The sequence below is a fragment of the Mesoplodon densirostris genome, chromosome 16 (assembly GCF_025265405.1).
Source record: "Mesoplodon densirostris isolate mMesDen1 chromosome 16, mMesDen1 primary haplotype, whole genome shotgun sequence".
Taxonomy (NCBI): Eukaryota; Metazoa; Chordata; class Mammalia; order Artiodactyla; family Ziphiidae; genus Mesoplodon; species Mesoplodon densirostris.
The window spans coordinates 18,576,044-18,578,201 of NC_082676.1; the positions used below are offsets into that span (position 1 = coordinate 18,576,044).

General features: G+C 45.0%; 1 protein-coding gene across 1 annotated transcript; it reads right to left on the bottom strand.

The window, feature by feature from the left end:
* Positions 1-1,364: 1,364 nt before the first annotated feature.
* LOC132476318 (translocon-associated protein subunit gamma-like) lies at positions 1,365-1,940 on the bottom strand. Its single transcript, XM_060078190.1, has one exon. The coding sequence runs from the start codon at positions 1,936-1,938 to the stop codon at positions 1,378-1,380; it is 561 nt and encodes a 186-aa protein (XP_059934173.1). The 5' UTR covers positions 1,939-1,940; the 3' UTR covers positions 1,365-1,377.
* Between the last annotated feature and the right edge of the window lie 218 nt (positions 1,941-2,158).

The window sequence follows — 2,158 nt, forward strand, 5'->3', positions numbered from 1 at the left end:
AATGGCGCTGACAAGGATGATGATGACTTCTGTGCTCACAGCAACCACACATGTAAATAACCTCAGGTTGAAGGAGGCATGGGGATAGGAGGTGCTAAAGAGAGGAGACAGGCATGTCTCTTAAGGCAGACAGAGCCAGACTCTGCAAATGCCCAGTTATAGACTCTAGACCCCAATCTTCCTCAAAATGTAATCAAAGTGCTATTACAGCAATGACTCAGATTCAGTTAAAATTTCTTGAGCTCCCTGCCTTGAAAGGTCCTGCCTTGGGAATTCCCTGGCTATCCAGTGGTTAGTACTCCATGCTTCCATTGCAGGAGGCCCGGGTTCAATCCCTGGTCAGGGAACTAGGATCCAGCATGCCGCGTGGCATAGCCAAAAAAAAAAAAAAGTCTTGCCATTATACCAACAGTACCAGCAGGGAAGCCAGTGTTAAGTGAGTACCTACTATGTGCTGGGCAATTACTCATGTGTTACTCTGTTTGAGCCTTATGACATTTACTAGGTGGCTGGCACCATGCTGAGCACAGATAATATGTTGAGAAGCAGGATACAGATAATTATGTTCATTTTACATAGAAGAAAATAAACAAGGCATAGAAAGTTTAATTAATTATCCAGGTTACACAGCTAATAAATAATAAAGACAGGGTTTCAACCCAGGCTCAAATGTCTCCTAGTTTAAGCCCCTTCTTCTCTGTACCACAATGACTTTTGGTACTTAGTCAGAAGATGTGTAGACTTATAGAGTCAGAGCTGCAGGACCCAGGTCCCAGTCATCAAAGGAGCTCTCTCCTGCTTCACACCTAGTGGGGGCGGCTCCCCTGATGCCAGCAGAGTTCACAGAAAGTCCTCACCAAGTCCCACAATCCACAATTTGTAAGTCACTATTCATAAGAGATGACAAGAGGGGAAAAGGGTGTATGTGTTCATTAAGCCCCTACAAGATGGTAGGTGCTTTATAGACATTATTTCATGGAGGCCAATCCCATTCCTTACTCAGATATTACAGCCTCCTACTTACAAGATAAAGGAACTAAAACTCAGAGTGGTTGCAAAACTTGTCCAAGGTCACACAATGGAGGGTGTCATATTTAAATCCAGGACTAACTGACTCCAAAGCCCAGTCTCTTTAGCCACTTTCTTTTTTTTTTTTCCCCTTTCAATTCATTTAATTTCAACAATCTGTCAAAAAAAAGAAAAAGAGCCAACAAACAAATACTGAATTACATTTTGTTGGGTTTTTCAAACCCTCAAACTCCTGACTTATAAAAACAGCTTGTGTGTCTTCCACCCTGACCACCCTGCTACTTTTCCATATACTACAGGCCACCCATAAATACAAAGCCAGGGCAGCCGGGGGGAAGCTGATGTGGTCTACTTGGAGCCAGAAGACAGGAGGGCGATGAGGCCCGAGGAAGCACGTATGGACAAAATGTAGTTCACTGTGGGGTTGAAGTTCTTCAATATAAAGAAGGAAGCCACAATGACCAAGACCAGAAATAGGGTGTTATTATTATAGAAGATGGAAAATGTTGTAGCTTCATAATCAGCAGCTTCATTCTTCTTCCACAAGATTCTTTCATCTTTTTGCTTCCGAGATATCTTTCTATTACCAGCTTCAGAAAGTTTTCGAGTCACTTCTTTGGAAACAGCAACCTCCCTCTTCTGTGCTACTTTGTGCTTGAGAACAAATCTCACATTTTTGTATGCAAAGGCTACCAAATAAGTGCTTACTAGGGTCATCACACTATACAGAACAGCAGGCTGAATAAGATCCATATGCCATATTCGCCAGTATAGCCAGATGGGGAAGGCGGACGTGATGAAGGCATTCCCAAAGAAGAGCACCAAGGACTTGGCCAAGAGGTTATGGCTGAAATCCTGCAGGAGCAGGTCCTCCTCGGACTGCTGCTTGGAGCCGCCTTTGGGAGCCATGGTGGAACCGAAGCCGCAAGACGGGAGGGCCGAGTCAGGTGGCGAGCCAGGCGGAGGCCTCTGGCACCACCCCTTCGGCCACCGTATCTGCTAACAACCCCTCTTTAGCCACATTCTCCCAATTGTTCTTTTGTGATGCAGCACGCGCGCGCACACAAACACACACACACACACACACACACACACAGCCAAACACAGCCATGGACACAAACAGATTTTA